The following is an 18,973-nucleotide window of genomic DNA, read 5'->3' on the forward strand; positions in this document are numbered from 1 at the left end:
AGTGCAGGTGGGTAATGGAACAAATGGTGTGAAAAATCTCTTTGTGGTGAGAGGAAAAAAGAAAATGGAGAGTACAGGTGCTGACAGCCTTGTCATCGTTTGCTTTGTGGAAGTCAGCCAGAGCTGCAGGGAGAAGAGGCCTCGTGGAGCACATCTCACCTTCCAAAGGCGTGTGGGATGGGTGGGGATGCTGGGGGCAGGCAGGGCTGGGGCAGGCAGCCTGTGCTCACAGGCAGTCAGGGGTCTCCCTTAGCACAGATGTGCATGTGAATTACTTGGTGAGTTCAAGAGTAACTTTCCAGAGTGTCTCAGCAATCTGTCTCACTGCTGCTCTGATGGTACCACAAGCCCAGGAGGTTGCAGACCTTTGTTTAGCCAGAACAACTGTGGTCTGAATTTCAGGGTGCTGCTCTGGGTTGCCACTTGTGGGGGTCAGTGTCAGCTGAATCCAGCTGCCTCTTACATCAGTGGCATGGGGGACACTTGCCACCTCAGTCAGGCCACTTTGCCTTTCAGTGTTCATAGCCAGAGCTCTGTGCAGATGTCAGGAGCACACATTTCCACCGGCTCCTCCTCTCTTCTGCTCAGCGCTGATCCGACCGGGCGCTGCACACGCGTGAGGTTACTGCCTGCTCCCACACCCGCTCAGCACCTCTGAGGGACAGAGTGACTTCAGCCTAAAGCATTTTTACTATATTTCACTGCAAATTTCATTTCTTTGTGATCATCAGCTACTGATTCTATTTTCAGCCTGTCTATTCTAAATAGCAGCTCAAAGCCTTTTACGCTGGCTAAGGAAGTAGTGATTTTTTCTGTAAAGAATCCTGTGGTTTCCTACAGCAGGAGCTTTATCAGAATAAAATCAGAAGCAGTTAATGGTGGCTGCAGGATTTGTAACAAGCATGTGAGCCAGGAATGAAAGCGGCATTGGGGTTTTTCTCTTCTTTAGCTTTGAATTTTTTCCTGGTTCAGTGGATTCTTTTTTTATTTTGGATTTTGGATTTTCAATATGTAGCATTAGTCTGAAGAAAATTAATTTCCTTTTGGAGTTATTCTAAACTGGAAAGTCTCTAGGCAGATTTACAGTATTTCTGTGTGGCACTGGTATTTTTGCCTGGCAGGACTCATTCCATACGAGGTGAAATCTTGCAGTCCCCCACCCATTTCACACAGTGCCTTATGAAGGCAAGGCCATAGCACAAGGCATTTGAAATTGAAAAGCCAACTCTTGCACAGTTGCTGCAAAAGCCTTGCCTTGTGGCCAGAATCCTGCCCAGACAGAGGGATGCCAAGAATTGGGAGAAGGGCTGTGCCTGCTTCTCTGCCTGACCTGGTCTTGGAGCAGACCCCCACAGACCCAGTTCTTCTGCTCTGGATGGCTCAGGATGGAGGACTCCAGTTTTCCACAGGTCTGCAAGAGTCTTGGTTATTAAATCTGACTTAGTTCCTTTCTTCCTTTCCTGCCATGGTATAGGGAAGCTTCCAGAAACTGCACGTGGTACCTTCAAAGAAGAGGAATTCTGCACTGTTTAAATGCATTGATACTGATGTCTGTGATACTGATGCCTGTGAAATGGTTGGGTAACTTTCTGTAATTTTCCTTTCTGCTACTGTCTTCCAGGTGCACACGTTCAGGGGCCCTCACTGGTGTGAATACTGTGCCAACTTCATGTGGGGCCTCATTGCTCAGGGAGTAAAATGTGCAGGTAACAGTCATTCAGTGTTCTTTTCCTAAGTCAGTCCTCATGTTGTAACTCATGTGCAGCCTGCTCCGCCGCGGGGCCAGTCTGCTCCTTGTTCAATGGAAGGAGGAAGCATAGCCACTCTGCTGCTGATGGTTTCAGGTACCTGTTTCAGTAACTCACTGAAACAGTAACTGCAGAGCCCCCCTCGAGTGCTCACAGAGAAGAGACGATAATCATCATTAAGAGATTGTTTTTTCCCACCCTCTTGGAAGGGAGGAGAAAATAGATGCATAGTTAGCTTCATTTCTTTTATACCATTCCATGTATTGGTAGGTGTGAGAAAGTCATTGAGGATCTTGATGTGCAAGGTGGGCATCAGCAAATTTCGTGTTGTTTCTGTGAAACAGACATTCAGGTTAATTTTATATATAAACCAGCAGACTCCCAGAGTGCCATAGACCTTAAGTCATGTCTCATACTTGCAAACTGAAAGGAAAGTAAGAAAAGGGATGATGAATAAGGGGTGCCTACTGAAATGTTACATAAACATTCAGGTGCTGGTAGAAATGTATTACACACATTGGTGTCACTGCAGGCGTTTCTGGGATAAAGCCTCTCCAAAGGAAAACAGTTTGACAGTTTTATTGATAAGGTTCTTCTGAAAGGAAAGGACAGTCGGCCTTCTTTCAAAGGCAAAGAAAAGGATCAAAGTGATCAAAATAGTTTGCTGTATTTAAAAAGGGGTTTATGACATTCTAGCAAACCGCATTTATAAAAATGGTGCAAAGAGATGTTGATGTATGGAGACCTGCTTACGTTGCCCTGGAAACTGAATTTTCAAGCTAATTTAAGAAAATCTGCTCTGTCTAAAGCTTTCTGAAGTCTTGTCTCAAGCCAATAAGAAGGCTTTTTATCACAGAACTGCAAAATAATGTAAAGTCATTTCTAGCCACATAGGATTGAAATTTTTTTAAATTCTTCACCCATAATTATTTGAATGCAGTATTTTGTTGTTACCATTAGAGTCTGCACTGTCCAGGATGCATTAGAGAGTGCAGCTCTGTTTTAAGACATGATTGTGTAGAAGTGGCATTTCCTTTCTCAGTATTTTGCCTCTGCTAAGAATATAGGATTGCAGCCATGTCCTCCACTTGTGAATTAAGATTGTTAGTACTTTTTATTGCTGTTGACTTTACACAGGGTGTACAGTGCTAGGAGAGGAAGAGAAAGCTTGATTTTCGTTTTCTGATTAGTAAGTTTTTGATGACACTTGAATTAGTAAGTGTACCATCTTTATTCCTTTCTTTAGATTCCTCAGTTTGGGCATTTAGGAGAGATATCAAGTATTTTTCAGGTCAATGTTAGGTAATTTTGATCTAGAAAAACAATAAAAGTAAGTGGTATGAAGGCTTGCAATGCTGCATGGCACTGTGGAATTAATATTATTGCTTTTACAAATAAACCCAAAGTGCTTATTATTTTGTACTGCCTTTTTTTTTTTTTTAACTGAAGTAGATCTGATTTTATGGATTTATGCAGATTTTTCTAAATTGTGGGTTTCCAAAAGCTTCGAAAATCTGTTTTCTTTCCTCCTTATGAGGATGGTGGTAAGTACTGCATGTATCCTTTCTCCTCCTTGCAGTGTAAGGAACATATGTGTATTAGATGACTTCATAGGTTCAGGAACTATAATTAGGGCTTTCTGTCTTGTGTGAGGTTTCACGTCAGTGTTGGTAGCTTCCAGTAATTTCTATGATCTTATTTGTGTTTTAAAATCCCATGTTGTACGACTGTGCTTGTTGAAGTGTCGGCAAGGATTTGGGCTGGGGTGAGGCTGGCTGAGCTGCTGATGTGCAGCACCATCAGCTGAGGTGTGAGGAGGAGCTGTGTGGGGTCGGGGCTGCCCAGGGTGCTTCCCCAGGCCGGCAGCTCGGGTGGCTGCAGAGTGCCCTGTCCCGCCTGGCTCCCCTGCGGATGAGGAGCGGGAGGGTCGGGCTTTCCCAGGGGCATGGGATGCAGCCCACCCGCCTGGCTCGTCCTCCCCTCGCTGCAGGGCTGGCTTTGAGCCACTGGCCATCCTCAGCAATAGCTTCCCAGGGCTTCCTGGAGGGTTTTATTCTCATAATTTTCATAGAAATCAGCAGCTGGGCAGAGGAGAAGGATTCTGGGCAGAGCCCCCCGGAGGTGGAGACGGCAGGACAGGTTCAGCAGTTCCCCACTCTGCCTTGTCTGTGCCTCACCTGCAGCAGTGTCAGCCTGTTCCCACAGCTGAGGCTGTGCAAGCCAGCAAAGCCAGAAGCTGCACAGATCTGGGCATTTCAGAGAAGCATTGGAGGTGCACAGATGCAGAACCAGGGCCTGCATAGCCACTGTTAATGTGCTAGTGTAGGGGAGCTCAGGCTTGAGTGCTGTAAGTTTGGCTGAGTTTATGTGGTCTTACAGTGCTTTTTTTTTTAAAAAAAGTAATAATTTTGCTTCTGAACTGAGTCATTTTAATATGGAGACAATGAGGCATAATAAACCAGGAGCCACATGAGGCCATTGCTTTTCAGAGTGGGTTTGTACTCAAAAAAAATTACAGCTTTTAGCAGGATGCAGCCCACTTGCATTCAAGTGGGGTTCAATGCCACTCCAGGAAAATCCAGGAAATCTGTTTGGTGGTCTGTACAATTATTTTATTGAAAATACCTATGAGCAAAACTGCATGGATCATACATCATTTTACACTTTTTAAAGCATTTGCTTTTTATAGCAGACAGTTACACATCTCAAGAGGACTCTTATTTGCTGTACGGAAGTGATAAGTTTAACAAATAGAAATGGATTACTGCATGGGCTACTCTCGACCATTTAAAATCTTACTCTCTGCAGAAGCACAAAAACATGCAAGAAGAGGAGAGTGCGACAGTCCAAGACCAGACAGCAAAGATAAATGTCACCCATTTCAGAAAGGAGGAAGAGCCAGTAGAAAAAACAGCTTATTTCTAATGGCTGATGGTTTATGCTACACAAACTAAGCCAATCCTTTAAAAAATAATAAACCAGAACTAAACATTCATAACAGTACACATGCCATAGCAACCAGCAAGGATGCCTTAGCAACTTCAACTTGATTTGTGCTTTGTTTCAGTCCAGCATGGCTGAATGTGTCCCTCTCTGCCAAAAGACAGACTTGAGTGTATTCAGGATCTTGTCAGGTGTAGTCCTGTATTATTAATCCCTGGAAGGTGGATTCTCCCTAACTTATCCTTGTTTGGGTTTTGTGGTAGACAAGGAGGACCATGTCTTTTCCTTCCTTAAAGATGAGAGGTAAACATAGGCACCACATTGGACACCTGATGGATGGTTGTTGGTTGAAATAAGATGTTGGGTGTTAGCTGGACTGCAGAGGTTTGGGGATTGTTACAAATGACCAAACATGAGACGAACTTCATTGTCTTCCAAAATTAGAACTTGGGGTGGTGTCTGGGATTTGGATCCTGTAGGAAATTAATTGGTGGGCATAGTACGTAGCCTGACTTCTGCTTAAGGTATCTAGCAAAGCAGAAATAGTTTCTTTTTCCTTAAATGTCATTCCTTCAAATTTCATCATTATTTCATCAGCTTCTTTAAAGACAGATTTGCTTCCTTAGAGTGAATCCTTGTAATTAATATCTGCCCTACTGCCTCAGAGGGTCATACTTCCAACTTTTGCATCCAAGCCACAGGCCCTTAAAATTTTTTTGAGATGAAGACACATCTGTATGCAAGGAATCTGCCTTTTCTGATGGCATGCCCCATCTCTAGCATGCTTTCCTTCAGGCTTCTGCCATAAGTAGAAATGACTGAAGAAGTATTTGAAATTATAATGCCACCACTTTGTGTAAACACTGAAGCTCAGAAGTTGTTAATGGAGACGATTTACCCAGATCAAAATTCAATGCATGAACTTAGAAAAATTTATTCTTAGTTACATTCCTCCTGTATAAAGCTCTCCCATGCTCACAGGGCTCATCCCACTGCCCAGAATGTGTTCAGAAGAGAAACTGTAACAATATTAAAAGAAAATTTGCAGATATGCACCAGGGAGTTCTTTTTTGAATGATACAAACACGTAACTAGCAGTAGCATTAAGAGAATAGTGTGTTTTCAGACACTAGAGCATTAATGATGCTGTTTGTGTGCTGCCCAAGTGGACTGGTGGACAGGCAGATTAGTAGACTTGTCAAGCTGCCACATGTATCCAGCCCATCAGAACTCTCCAAGTCCTTCCTCTGTACCCTTTTGCTTGTGTGTCTTAATGAATAAGCAGTTGAATCAGAAGATTTTTTTTTGGAACAGGCTGGTTACAAAGCATTAATTAGCTTATCTTGAAGATAATTTTTTATATATCTATTTCACTGGATGCTTTTGATGGTATTCTGGGCTGCTCCTAGGAACACCAGGCAGCATGACCCTCTGAGGCTGTACGCGAAGCAGCATTTCTGCTCCTGTCACAGTTTTGCTCCAGACTATCTCAGCCTGCTACCCACGTAGTGCTTCCTATCTTCTGCATTCCTTGGAGCAGGTAACTTCTCTGAAGAACTGATAGAAATTAAGTTGCAGTTGAACTATCAGTGTGCAGAGAGCCAGCTGCCACTGGCAGAGCCCAAGCAGTATCGCTGCCAGCCCTGACCACAGTAAGCCCTGGGAGTTCATTTTCAAAAAAGCTGAAGTACAGTCTCAAAGCAGGATTGTTTTGTGAATTGCTGCTTAAGTATTTAATTTCCCCATGTCATCTGTTTCCTTCTCCAGCAATTGAAAGATGTACAGCTGCCCCATTTCCTTTGCTATTTGTTTTGCCTTGCTATGAAATCCTTTGTGTTGGACAGCCCTGTGTTGCTCCACTGGTGTGTTAGGATGAAGGCGAGCACAAAGGAGCCTGTCCATCCTCAGGCATTAATTGTGCAGGCAGAGTGCTCACACTTTCCATGCCTGGAAAAACAGCTGATGCTCTTGTGACTAAAGTCAGCAAAGGAAAAGGCAAGGTGTTCTCATCACATTGCCCACTCTCAAGGTATTTTGCATGTCTCAGTCACGGAAAGCTTCCCTTCTGCCCACGCCTGTGCCTTAAAAACATATCTAAGCTCCTTCTGAGATGAGCACCCAGATTCTGGTGGTTGCGCAATGTAGGGCACAGACGGTCAGCCCGGTATAGATCCAAAGAGCAAAGCCAAGCTGCAGAGGTCAGGGCTGTGGGAAGGGGACTGGACAACAGCCCCTGCCCAGTGCAGCAGGTGCTGTGCTGTTGGAGATGTGTGCTGCCTGACAAGCTGTTCCACCGGCTCGGGATCTGGTGGTGTTCCCGTGAGGAATGAGCTCCAGAATTTTGAAATGCTAATCAGTCAGCAGAGCCTTGCTTCAGAGCCGTTCCCATGGGGAAGCTATTCTGGAGCTATATATTCTTGAAACTCTAAGTCCTAAAAGCAGCTTTATCTCCAAGCCCACACAGACCTGGAAGCCTTGAGCAAGCCAATGGCCCAGCCAGGGAGCTGTGTAGGAGGTAGGCAGGTATCATGGCAGAAAGCCAGGGAAGTTCTTGAACAGACTTGGTCTAATCTTTCAAAACTTCCATAAAATTGAACCATTCTCACTAAGCGTTTTGGAGGCACAAATGTAAGTATTCTTTTGATTTGAGATGAGGGAATATTGGCTGGTTTGATGGGCTGTTTTTTTCATCAGCCCTAATTTTTCTGTAGCATTAGGTAATTTTGTTGCCAAGTAACTAGCTACCCTCTAGAAATTCCTTTCTTAAAGTAATGTATCCTGTAGTGCATGATACAGTGGTGCAGATGAAAGCAGGTTTCAGGGAGCATAGTCACATATTTGGAAGCAATTTTTGCCATGGCGCTGCTTAGTGAAGTGGCTTAAGACTCTGGTGGGACCAAGGTTGCTTCCAGATGTGCATTGCACATGAACACATAGCACATATTTGAGACGCTCTGGTGGCTCCAGTGTGACCACCCAAGTTGCAAGCTGAGGAGGAGGAAGAGGGCAGACATTCACAGCACCCCGCTGGATTGTGCTCGGAAACACAGCGTGCAGCACGTGGGGCCCCTGGGGCTGCTCCCTTCACTTGCCTGTTGGAACACGCTGCATCCCACGAAACAGAAAACATTGCTCCCTCTGCTACAGAAAGAGCATTTAAATTTTTAAAGAAAAGCTACGAGCTCATGAGTGATGTATGAGAGCAAGTTCCTTTCTAACCTATTCGCCCTTGCAGAAGGAACTATGCCAGTACTTGGTGCTTGTGTAGAGGCCATTGTCTTCCTGTGTCAGCTCAGGTGTGAGGGTGTTGCCCTGTCTGGCCGGTGCTGCAATGGACCAGCCCAAGGCAACGCTCGGTGCCAGCACTCCAGCTCCACGCTTCCCATTGTCCTGCACTTACCACAAACCTCCCAAGAGTCCTTCAAGACTTCAGATAATGTAAATGTACCCTTTAGCTCTTAAAGCTGCTCTTCAGAGTGATAGAATGCATCAATTTTGGGGGGCATAATTTGGACATATAATTAGAGTGATGTATGTAGCGCATGGTATCGTTCCGATGGAGCATGATCAGCAGCCATGTTAGCCAGTAAATCATAAACCAAAGGAAATCTAAAACTGACTGAAGTCAAATCAACAGTATAACAAAAAGTGACAACTAAGTATATTTTAGTCTCTGCAAATATTTATGTGTGCTCATGCGGCAGTAGTAACATACATATATCTTTTGGCTCTGCTCATGCATTTAATATGAACATGTTATTTGTTCTTTTAGCCCAGTGGACTAACATCAGTATTAGCTGTTTCTATAACATTGCCAAACCTTCTTCTAGGCATCATAGGAAATTATTGTCAGACGGGTTTTAAATTGAATACTTCTCATAGAAGTAATGTCACAGCCCATCTGAACTCCTAGATCGATATGCTGTTAAAGCCAGGGCAGCTTATCACAGACTTTCAAACCTGTCATCTAAAATTACTTTCTGCCCACCCTCCTTAAATTTCCAAACTTCCTATAAACTCTTGAATTTATGGCTGCATTGTTTTTGGTCCATGTGGTATATTTGAAAGGTGGCCACGGTTTGATAGCGCTGTAAAAGGAATAGTAAGAGTGACTTACAGTTCTGCTTCAGAGAAATCATCTCTATAAGGTGAAACTGATTAACTGCAGTCAGCAGAAGTTTCACTATTGACCTGCAAGAGCTCATGACTGGATGTTTTACATCTGTCCTATATTATTATAGGATTTTTCAGCAGATACAAAGCTTTAAGGGGATTTCTCTGAAGCTCCTCACCAGCCAGCAGGTAAGTGCTGATGAATTTCTGTAAGAAATAGATAAAGCTCCTGGTTACTTTAGATCCAGAGTAAAGCTGCTATTCTGGATTTATTTTGACATAATGAAAAGTAAATAGACCCTCAGTTTGAAATGAAAGTAAACCTCTTGGTCTTAATGAATTCAGCCAAATTATGAAGCTCATGTGCAAACAAGGCCAGCAGTCCTGAGACTTCACTCTGCGGCAGCATGCAGGGAGATTCAGGACTTGGCTTTCCTCTTCTTTCCTACTTGATTCTAAAATAATGGCTTTTGAAGCTTTCAAAGCATCTGCAATGAGAACAAAGGGCTTTTTTTTAAATTTATTTTATAGTATTCAGTTAGCAGTATAATTCCTGTCCTTTAGTACTCACAGGTAAGTGGAGTATAGTTAAGTACAAAACCGGCACATTCCCAGTGCTCTGTGGAGAGGAGGACTGACCTCCTGCCATGGTGCTTCTTACCTTGCTGGAGTTAGTGAGACATCATCCTTCGTTACCAACTGAACCAGAGATGAGTGACTGAGACATGGATGGTCTGCCTTTTATGAAGGGTTAGAGGGTCAGCTGGGGTTAGAAGCCTGCTTGGTTCAGGAAGCACAGCAATGATGAGTTTCAGGTTCTTGATTGGAAAAAAGTACCATTTTCTGATGCAAATTCACTGAAATCACCTTGATATACTTACTGATATGAAATTGCTAAAGTGAGGTGATTTTCTGTGCTAACACAAGAGGCAAGAAGCCTTAGTTATTAGAAGGACACCACACAGCCCAGTAGTACTGAACATAAGGCTCACACATTTTCTAAACATGAAATACCTGAAGTATTTCAAGGTTTTAAGTGTTTCTCAGGAGTGTTGATAAGCCCTTAAGCAGTGGGTTGGTACATAAAATCTAATCAAATGCAAAGGAAGAACAAAAGAGAGAGGAGAAAATTTGACTTCTGCATTTGTAATTATTATTCTGGGATTAATGAGGTCAGATTCAAAGCCCATCCAACTCTATGGGATTAGCAATAACACAATTACTGTCAGAAGCAAGGTTTTCACAATGAAAACATCTCTGTAAGTTGAGATTTTAATGAATTGAAACTTTTTTGTGTATAAATACAATTAGAGATGACCTCAGTCAAGGCAATAATTGGTTTAAGTCAAGTGTAAGATACTTGGGAGTATGGGGTTTTTTCCTATTTTTTGTGTATTTTATTCTTAATGACCCTTGGGTTTCCAGAAACATAACTCTGAGCTATATTGCTGTCTGTGTGAAGCAGCTAATTTGCACTCACAGAATCCTTCATGAGTTCTCCTGAGTAAGGTGCTGCCATTCCAGTCTTGTAGACATCATTTTTGATAGATATTTCTTGCTTGTTGGAAGAGGTGCTTCTTGAGGCAGTTTTAGGAATTGTATGTACAATAATCTTACTAGCTTTTGTAAATACTATTATTGCAATGTTACGGTTTATTCCTAAATAAAGGAAGTCAAGACTTAAGATTTCCTCTGTGGTCTCAATTTGCTTCCCTTGTGTGTGTGTGTTAAGATGTTGCCTCTAGTTATTTGACTATTTATTATTTTTACTCCACAATTTTGTCTTTATTTTGATAGCAGTCTGCTTTAATAGCACCCATTCAGTATTTTGTCTTCTTATTTTTAAAAGTGCTGGTCTTACTAACAACACACTATTCAAACCTTACACCAAAGAAGAGTAATTTTACCTCTGCATTTCCACAAACATTTATTGATTGGTTTCTACAAGGCCCGGAGGAGGCAATAACAGCTTCTCCTTGCCATGTTACAGCTGAAGCAGTGACTCTCTAAAGGGCTCAGGTCACATGTTTCAGTGAATGTGGGTTCCCTATTTAAAGCACAGAGAGACCTGCTTTTTCAAAGTTCAGGCAAAGTATGGCACAGGACACAGATATTCAGAGCATAGGAGGAGCTCCCCTTGCCTGTGCTGGCTGGCGAGCTCAGAGTTTCTTTGTTCTGTGCCCAAAAACTACAGGTAGGGAGATGCTGGCGTGTGGTCACTTTGGGGTCACTTTGGGGTCACTTTGGGGTCTTGGAGCGCTTGACTAAAAGTGGGATTGAAATAAGTGCTCGGGTGAAAGCAAGGCTGTCACTGCTCCCTCTCTGTCAGGAACAAGATGCCTTTGCAAACACTGAAGAACCTGGGTGACCAAACCCCACTTCCCCACAGGGGAGGGGCAGCAGTGGGGTCTGTGCCTGCCCGGGGTCCTGCACAGCCAGCTGTGACCAGGCAGCTGCTGGGGAGAGCCCAGGAGGGCTGGGGGCAAAGCAGCCCCCAGGACCCTCGGGGGCAGCGTGTCTTTGCACCATTTTGGGTTGTGTGGCTTTGCCCACAGTGGGGTTCACAGCACAGAATCACATCCAGGAGAGAAACTCAGCATCTGCAGCTCCCTGCCTGTGCATTCCCCACCTCTTGTGAGGAAGGGAGGTCACTCCTGCGCAGAAATACCTCTAGAGAATTCCAATCAGCCATTTCATCTGGATCAGGATCTGTGCAAGTTTTGATTGATTGAAGGTGACATGCCAAACTTTAATTGCTACCAGAGGATCCTAAGTGACAATTCTGGTTGCTTTATAGGCCTTTTAAGTAAACAAAGTGCTTTTAGCAGCAGGCTGCAGCTGACTTAGTGAAAATGAAACTTAGCCGTGAATTCTGGTGTTTACTGTTTTGGAATTATCTAAGTCAAATAACTTGGAGCTTTAATGAAAGTACAAGTATTGGCAAAATCAGCAGGAACAAAATACAAAGGGATTCTCAGTAGATAAGATTCCCAGTCCTGCAGTGAGAGAAGAAAGTACAGGTTTTCATCAAGTCATTGATCCTTCAAGCTCCTACATCCTTTAATCCTGTGACAGTCTAGGGCTCTCTGGAAGGCAGTGCAGGAAGGTGCAGAAATGCTTGCAGAACAGGAGTCCCTGGGTGTACCAAGTGCACATCAGAGCGTGCAGCTGCCCTCACTGTGATGTGGTGCTGTCCTTGCTGGGTCCAGCTGTTTCCTGACAAGCACCTGGGAGTCTGCATGGCAGAACAGGAGAGATGGCACCGAAAGCAGAGTCATGGGCTCAGCGCCAGAGCTCTGCTGCCTTACGGTGCTGATCACAGTGTCAGCTTAGCTTGAAGGGTGCTGTATTGCTCTTCCCATCTCTGTATAAATGGTGGTTTCACAGATTTTTCCTTCCCAAACCCTGAATGTTATGTTCTTAGTGGTTTTAAGGCAGAACTGATTTCAATTAAGTTTCACTTAAACTAAATCTTGTTCTCTGTTTTTACAATAAAGCTGTGGAATTGTTTGGTTTTGTTTAAAAAAATATAATCTTTTCCTAAGTAATTTTAGAGTAAAAAGAATCCTTTTGATGCCCTACAACACTATTACAGAAACACTCTGTGAAATAGCATCAAAATGCCTGTCACTTTGACTTAGCAAAGTCTTTTGCCAGCTGCTTGGTAGCAAGAAATCACCAGCCAGCTTGGTGACCGTGTCTGTTTCTGAGCTCCCCTCCAGGCAGGGCAGGGCTGCCACACCTGCCCAGAGCTTAGAGGTCCCCATGGTGGCTCAGTTTGGCACTGCCTTGCCAGCTCACTGCAGAGGGCTCGTAGGCTGCTTGTAACCCAGTCCCTACCTTTATCTCCCCTAGGGAAATACCTAAAGTGCCATATCCAGGACTACACTGAAGATGGTGGTGTTAGGAAATCCCCAATAACTTGGGAGGAAAGTCTACATTGTGACAGCAGTGTATGTAGTAGTGTGAACATAATTGGAACTCTGGGAACGTAATTGACTCTTAGCTCCTGATTCAAAAAACATATGGAAAGCTTGTCACTCCATGTTAGACCTTCTAGAAACAGCAGAAATGTCTTGGGTAGGAAATCCTTCTGACTTCAGGGCTGTCCCTACCTCAGGTATTTGATGGTTAAGGGCCCTCAAGAGAAGGAGCAGTTGTGAGCTGAGGTCAGATCCTGCTGGAGCCATTTGTACTCCACAGCACTGACCTCAGGATACATTTTCAGCAAACACCAGCCTAATTGTGTTTTCATTTTTTCCCTCAGATTGTGGTTTAAATGTGCACAAGCAATGTTCCAAGATGGTCCCAAATGACTGCAAGCCAGACCTGAAGCATGTCAAAAAAGTGTACAGCTGTGACCTTACCACGCTCGTAAAAGCACACTTCACCAAGAGACCAATGGTAGTAGATATGTGCATTAGGGAAATTGAATCTAGAGGTAAGGCATCATTAATGGACTTTTTGTTGCTTTACTGATAATCCATTTAGATTGATCTGGGTCATCTGGGTTTCTGTTGAATGTATGGTTGCTCAGAACAGATTTGCACAAGACATTTTATGACTGCCAATTACCCTGCACAGCTAGTATTATACTTTGCATTATTTCATGGTTCATGCCATTTATAATTTTTATAGATTCTGCTAGAAATTGCTTAATGGGCAGTTACTGGTTTGTAGTTACATATTAGTGCCTATCTTTCCAATAATATATTTATTTTAAAAATTAAGTGAATGTGGGAGAACAAATGGGGTTAATACTAATGTGTTCACTTTTGCTAGTTCCCCTAGCCCACACTGAGTATCCTTTTCTAGAATTAGGGTATTTGTTTTCATTCTGAAATACTGACTGATCATCAAGTATGTTAATCTGAGTTATTTTTAAATGAGTTGTAATTGGTTTAATATGTTTTTTCAGCTCATTGCATAAATACAGTTCAGTGCTGATAGTACAAGGCATCTGCTGCAATGGTCAGGGTTAAAAACCCAGGATAAGGTTTCATTCTGGAAGAATAACCTGATAAGGCTTTTAAAGCATGTCTGCTTTTTCTGCCTTAAATTAAAAACTTGCCAAGGGAAGAACCAGGTGGAAGGCAACTGTAAAAATAAGGACTAATTTTAATCTTGTTAAAATGTTCATTGCAGGTCTTAATTCTGAGGGACTGTACAGAGTCTCAGGATTTAGTGATCTTATCGAAGATGTCAAAATGGCATTTGACAGAGGTACAGTCTTTCCTGCATGCTGGAACTTGGTGCTGATGTATTAAATATACACAGTTTTTCTGCAGAGCTTCTGTCTCACGCTCCACTGCACCAGTGGTCTGAAGGAGTCCGACGGCTGTGCTGGCAGGAGGGGAGACTCCCCATCAGAAAAGCATATCAGCTTCACTTTGGCCTTTATTACAAAAATCTACTTTTCTCCTTCCATCAGTATCTGTGCTCCAGTAACCATGTGTGTAGGAAAGGACAAAGCTTTCTGAACTACTGCCCTAGTTTGCAAGTCAAACTACGCTCGGAGGGGTGGGGGAGGGAGAGAGGGTAAGTGGTGAAGTGCCTTAAGAAGGCTGTGCAACTTAAATCCATCTTTCTGGATGAAAGCTCCAAAATAATAAGATGAATGCACTAGTGCAAACAAAGTTTCAATTATTACAGACTAAAAGAAGGTCACTGAGAACAAACTCTTCTCTCTGAGAAAAGACAGTGGGAAAATTAAAGGCTTTCCAGCTGCAGTCCCTCTATCCCAGTAGAAATCAAGGCCAGAATCTGTGCTGGAAACTCTCTTTCCTGTTTGTCCGGAGGACTGGACCTGTTCAGACAACATCTGTAGTGTTAGCAGGGTGGGGATGTGCTGGAGAAGCCAAGTTCTGGATCTGTGTCCACTGCAGTTCAGAGTAGGTACTATGTTGTAGTTAAATGGTGAACACATGTTTTTCCTATAAAATAGAGGGGCTGTGGACAAAGCTGGTTTTTCTGCCTTTTCCTTTTTTCCCAGACTCCCTGATTTCTCATTCAGTGCTGATGAATGTGTTGTTTTGCAATCCAGTGTGTTCAGAAATAACTGAACGTCCACACATTAATACAAGACAGATACTGCTAGGTGAGGCAGGCAGGTTTTAAAAAAACCCCAAACTGTGTTTTTTAGTAATTATTTGAAAGAAAGGATATGTATAAAATGCTTGAGGTTTTCACCCTAAAACCTTGAATGTCACAGTCCAGTAACTCTGTTTTACTTACAAAAGCCAAAATCTGTAGCTGTTTCCTTTTCAATAATGTTTGCTTAAGCAAGTTATTATTTTTCTTTTGAATGCTGCTTTACATCTGTTTACATTTCCAAGGCTTTAATGTCAGTGCCTTCTCCACAGATGGGGAAAAAGCTGATATTTCTGTGAATATGTATGAAGATATCAATATTATCACTGGTGCACTTAAACTGTACTTCAGGGATTTGCCAATTCCACTCATCACGTATGATGCCTACCCAAAGTTTATAGAGTCTGCAAGTAAGTATAACGTGTTTTTCATCTGCTTTTCATTCTTAGCCTTTTCTTCTTCTTTTTGTGCAGGACTGTCCTATTCATTTTACAGCTGTCCCATCAGCTCTTACCCTGCATGCCCATTTTAGTAAGGATTGCAGGACTAAACATGCAGTGCACATTATGCCCTGACCGTGTGATGCTACGTGAGCATGGTCACATTTTCCTTTGCCTTTGTCACCAGGAATGTTTTCTACTCATCTCACATTATGGATTGCATCACTTGTGTGTCTTGCATGAGTCCTGGGTACTTGACAGTGATATTTAAAGTGTGCTGGGTTTATGTTGCCAGAAAGAAGGTGATTTATGGAAATGTTTAGAAATAAGATGTTGTTTGTTTCTGGAATTGTCCATTTTGAGTGTTTTCATAAGCTGATAACCACTCAACATCCTAAGGCCACCTTTGGGGCTGGCCTTGCACGAAGAGGGTCTACAAGCATGACAGTAAGCCCAGCTGGAACATCTCTCCCAAACATCCTGGCTGCCTGAAGCATCTCTGTGATGTGTTCACACCAGCCACACCTGGAAAGGTGTGAGGTAGCTGTGGGTAGAAAACAAGGACTGCATGCTGGCCTTACAACTCCTCTGGAGAAGGCTTTTTCCAAGTCATATGGAGACAGCCAAAGGCACTGATGGCAAAGTTCCCAGTACCTTCTGCTCTCCCAGAGTTGCACCTGTAGGTTATTTTTGTAAAACTAGTCCAGTCAGCAAGGATTGCCAGAGGAATTGTTTCAGTAGGCTGCAAGGAATCTTTCAGTGGAGTGCAGTTTGCTTTGGGGAGTCTTCTTCGTCCAAAACCAGTCACGTCCTTATGCTGCTCTGAGCAGCTCTTTGGACAGACAGATCCTCCATGAGCAATCCAGCAGAGCTGTGAGACCCCACCTCCTGTGCAGGCCACCAGTTGTTGCCTTTCTGTGTGTGAGTTCTGGCTGTCCGTGTGGCGACAGTTGAACATCTGTGTTTCAGAAACCACGGATCCGGATGAACAGCTGGAAATTCTCCACGAGGCGCTGAAGCTGCTGCCACCTGCACACTGTGAAACATTACGGTATCTCATGGCACATCTGAAGAGGTGGGTGGAATAGCTGCAAAGAACTCTCAGCCACACTCATTTTTAGCAAAAGTCCATGTTAGCACCTCCAGAGAAGTCTGGTCAAGGCCCACCAAATCTCGAGAGGGACTGTGGCAGGAGCGGTAGTGTGCACAACAGCAAATACTCAGACACTGGATTATTCCTTGCAAAGCAGAACCAAGGTGGCATGATAGGGTGGCCATTTTAGTTTCTCAAGTAACATAAGTTTACTGTCAATATGTAAGAATCATTCCCTTTCCTTAGAAAAAATACTGTATTTTAAGCTCTCTTCTGCCTTTTTTCATTTTGTAGTTCTTCTACAAGGAGGACTGCATTGACTGCTGAGTGCCTCAGGCAGAGTTCAGCTACAGTTTCTGCCTGATTTGTCCCTTTATTTCAGTGACATTTCTAGTGGGTGTTTTAAAATGGACAAAGGGATGAGAGACATTGGAACAAAAAATTCCACCTTACAGCTTGTGAAGTGTGAAGTGAATTTTCCCTCACCCTGTTCAAGATTAGCTGTTGGTGCTCTACCTAGCAAGTTGCTTTTGCACATTGTATTTCTGGTATAGGTGAATGATAAGGTAGAAGGGTGACAAAATTCACTATTTTTAAACTTCTGTTTAATACTTTTACTAGAAGGAGCCGTGCTGTTCAACAGGCCGTTGTCTTAACTGCTGAATTCAGGTAATCAGACACAGCTCCTTTATTTGGAATATTTACAGACTGGAGACGCAGCAGCTTGGTAACATCAGTCTGACCTGTTTTCAAATAAAAATTAAGGCAGAAAGGGAGAAGTGGAAGAAAAATCTTGAGTTCATAGTTTTTGTATATCAAAGGACTTGTTCATGCAGTGCAAATGAGCACAGTCTGTGTGCTCTGAGGAGGACAGAGACACTGACTCACCACAAACCCACACAGCATTTGCTTTCACTTGCTCCCAAGTGTTTCACCTGACACTCCCATGTGTCACCTGCTGGAAACAGTGGCCTCTCCTTGGGAAAGGAACACGTTTCTGTCCATTTTCCCTAATTTTCAAGCGTACACGGGCATGGTTTGGCACAGAAGAAATGTGAGAATCACTGAGGTTTCTTTACAGAGTAACACTCCATGAAAAGGAAAACCTGATGAGTGCAGAGAACCTGGGCATAGTTTTTGGACCAACTCTTATGAGAGCGCCGGAGCTGGACGCGATGGCTGCACTGAACGACATCCGCTATCAGAGACTTGTGGTGGAGATGCTTATAAAAAATGAAGACATTTTATTTTGAATATTTTGGGGGTTTTGTAATAAAAAAGGAAGCAACAGTGTTCTATGGATGAAGGAATATTTTGAAGTAATTTAATGGCTCTTGTCACTGAATTCCATATTTGCTAGAGCTTTTGATGTATTCAGGATAAAAATGAAGGAACTCTTTGTCGTTTCTGTAGTGCCATTCAGCTGATGTTGAAAAAGGTTAACACATACTTTCCAGTACTAGTAATCCTGGGTGTTTATCATGTCAAAAAAAAAAAACAAAAAGCCTAAAGCTATTGCATGATTTGCTCCCTGTTCTCCCTGTTCTGGTGAGACTCATTCCATGAAGAAAACAACTGAACTGGTGCAGCATCTTTGTTCTGGATAGTTTGTGATTGTAATTCAGCATGTTTCTCCGTGTAAACTTGTTGTGAATTTGCTTTTTTGTTCTATGTAATTGGTTTCTGATACTAAAAAGAAGGCAGACTTATGTGAAATGGAGCCTCTGGCCATTTATTGACATTTCATATTATTCTCTTCCACTTTTGGGGCTGATTTCTTCTTGGGTTTCTTTCCATTTTTTCATCATATAGTAATTTGTTTTTAACAGAAACAAAATTGTACTTTAAATGTTACTTTAAGTAATTCTCCATGATGTTTATGGTGGTTGCAGTGAAATCTGCAATACTGAACAGTGTTCCTTTATTATTATTGCTATTTCAATTGTAATTTTGTATTTTTATCTGGCATGCATATATTAATTTATTAAATTTTGCTTTTAGAACTCTAACATTAAGCTCTTTATTTTTACGTATGGAACTTATTTCAAAAATACTGTTTGTTTTGTTTCTTACATTGGCACTTTAACGCTGAACAACCTCTGACTTAAAGAAGTGAGTTCGTTTTACCAGTTTTGACAAGACCATTCTGATCTAAATATTTTGGGTCCTGACACTTTGCTAAGGTTCCCCCAAATTTCTGTCTACTTTGAAAATTCCTTTCTTCCTTGTCCAAGATGCCTTTCAAGAAGGCTTCAGAACTCTTAAATAAACAAGAAAAGTGTTGTCAAGCCGTCTACTACTTCATAAAATATATCTATTGTTATAGTGGCCTGTATGTGAACTGGAATGGCAGTTGACAGTCACACAACTGTAGCTGCCCAGAGTAGGTGGATACACCACCGACTTTCAAATGCAGACACATCCCAGAACATTTGCTTTGCACTTCAAACGTTCAGCTCTGGTGCAAGCACTTTGGTCTGCCCTGCAAACACCACCTGGAGCAGGAGGAGAACAAGGAGGAATAATCCCCTAGTGATCACAACCAG

The 18,973-nt window shown here is 42.7% G+C and overlaps 1 protein-coding gene across 1 annotated transcript in view; it reads left to right on the forward strand.

Moving 5' to 3' along the window:
- Positions 1 to 18,433, forward strand: part of CHN1 (chimerin 1) — a 96,629-nt gene extending 78,196 nt beyond the window's left edge. The window contains exons 8-13 of the mRNA XM_032114099.1: positions 1,622 to 1,706; positions 13,072 to 13,245; positions 13,950 to 14,027; positions 15,167 to 15,304; positions 16,304 to 16,409; positions 17,509 to 18,433. Of these exons, the coding sequence (XP_031969990.1) occupies positions 1,622 to 1,706; positions 13,072 to 13,245; positions 13,950 to 14,027; positions 15,167 to 15,304; positions 16,304 to 16,409; positions 17,509 to 17,680 (753 nt within the window). The 3' untranslated portion in view covers positions 17,681 to 18,433. The remainder of the gene's footprint in view (positions 1 to 1,621; positions 1,707 to 13,071; positions 13,246 to 13,949; positions 14,028 to 15,166; positions 15,305 to 16,303; positions 16,410 to 17,508) is intronic.
- The last annotated feature ends 540 nt before the right edge of the window (positions 18,434 to 18,973 follow it).

Source organism: Corvus moneduloides, chromosome 7 (assembly GCF_009650955.1).
Source record: "Corvus moneduloides isolate bCorMon1 chromosome 7, bCorMon1.pri, whole genome shotgun sequence".
Classification (NCBI taxonomy): Eukaryota; Metazoa; Chordata; class Aves; order Passeriformes; family Corvidae; genus Corvus; species Corvus moneduloides.